This window comes from Cyprinodon variegatus, unplaced genomic scaffold (genome assembly GCF_000732505.1).
Source record: "Cyprinodon variegatus isolate N-32 unplaced genomic scaffold, C_variegatus-1.0 Scaffold1416, whole genome shotgun sequence".
Lineage (NCBI taxonomy): Eukaryota > Metazoa > Chordata > Actinopteri > Cyprinodontiformes > Cyprinodontidae > Cyprinodon > Cyprinodon variegatus.
In genome coordinates, this window is record NW_015151869.1 from 50,932 (window position 1) to 52,388 (window position 1,457).

General features: G+C 47.3%; 1 protein-coding gene across 1 annotated transcript in view; it reads left to right on the forward strand.

Annotated features, from left to right (window-relative positions):
* Positions 1-1,457, forward strand: part of gtf3c3 (general transcription factor IIIC subunit 3) — a 15,472-nt gene that overhangs the window by 11,383 nt on the left and 2,632 nt on the right. Inside the window, exons 10-12 of the mRNA XM_015402944.1 lie at positions 157-396; positions 468-569; positions 641-773. Of these exons, the coding sequence (XP_015258430.1) occupies positions 157-396; positions 468-569; positions 641-773 (475 nt within the window). The remainder of the gene's footprint in view (positions 1-156; positions 397-467; positions 570-640; positions 774-1,457) is intronic.

Sequence of the window (1,457 nt, forward strand, 5' to 3'; positions counted from 1 at the left end):
GATTAGATTAGATTAAATCTTCAGTTCTGACGCGCAACAGGCAGCCAACACCAGGGTGTGATAAACTCACACATCTGCAATGATAATTATCCTAACAATACTCCTAATGTTTATGACTTTATCGTCAAAAATGTTCCGACTTTATTCTCCTAACCTTGCAGCTTTATTTTCACAATGTTTATGACTTGTTCAGAGTGTCTGAAGGCCCTGGGCCGCCTGGAGGAGGCGGCGGACAGCTACAGCAAGGTGGTGGAGATGGCGCCGCTGCACCTGGAGGCCCGGCTGTCTCTGGCCACGCTGCAGCAGCAGCTGGGGCGGATGGACTGCGCTCTGAAGGCGCTGGAGCCCATGTATGACAGCGACACGCTGGCGCAGGACTCGTCCGCCGCCCAGAAGGTCCGTCCCTCTCAAACTTGGCTCCGCCTTTCCCGTCCCCTCGGCCATTCTGACCCCTGTCGCCATCGCAGGAGCTGAAGCTGCTGCTGCACCGGTCCACGCTGCTGAAGACGCAGGGCCAGATGGAGGACTACCTGGACGCCATGATCACCATGATCTCCATGCTGCTGAAGGTAGATCCCCATCCACGCCACCTACCTCCCCCCATGGCGTCCGCAGCATCCTGACCCTGTTTGTTTTACAGGTCGCCATGCAGCGAGCCAAGGTGTGTGTCCGCTCCGTGACGCTGGAAGGAAGGAGCCACCTGAGGCTGGTGAAGGTTCAGGACTTGCAGCCGGAGATCGCCGACCACGAGACCGCCTACCTGGACAACATGTGTAGGTAGAAGTGGACCGTAGGGACATCCAAACGCCTCCACAGCGTAAACTAGACCCCTCTGATTTGGCTCACATCCCATCATGCTTTCATACCTCAGCGGGACCAGATAGTTCATGTACGAAAAGGATCCGCTCAGACTCAGTTGGATGTATTCTAGTTCTACACTGCAAAAACATCTAGAAACAAGTCGTCATTTCTTAAATGAAGTATATTTAGGGCTAATTTGTGTCGTTAAATAAGATGATCCTCCAATAGAAGTGTTTGTTGGTCAAACTACTCTGCAAAAATGAGTACAATGTCTTAAATTAGGTATATTTGGCCTTTATTTGAGCAACTAAATAAGATTATATGCCAGTAGAATATTTTTACTCTTAAAATAAGATAATTAGATAATATATACTTGAAATAAGACAATGCAATTGTTTTTCTTTTTTTTCTTATTCTAAAGGTGTTTAAATGTCTTGTTCCATTGGCAAAGTGTCTCACCTCCTCAGTTCAAGAAACAATTACTTATTTAGATTAACATTTTTCGCAGCGTTCTTATCTGTGGGCTAAAAATGGTCGTCTGAGGTTCACTGTTTTATTGAAGAGAAGAAGAAGCAGGAGTTAATTCGCAAACGACGGGAATTATAGCGTGCGACAGAGTATCGGGGCCAGCCTAGAGATTTATTTATTTGTTTTTT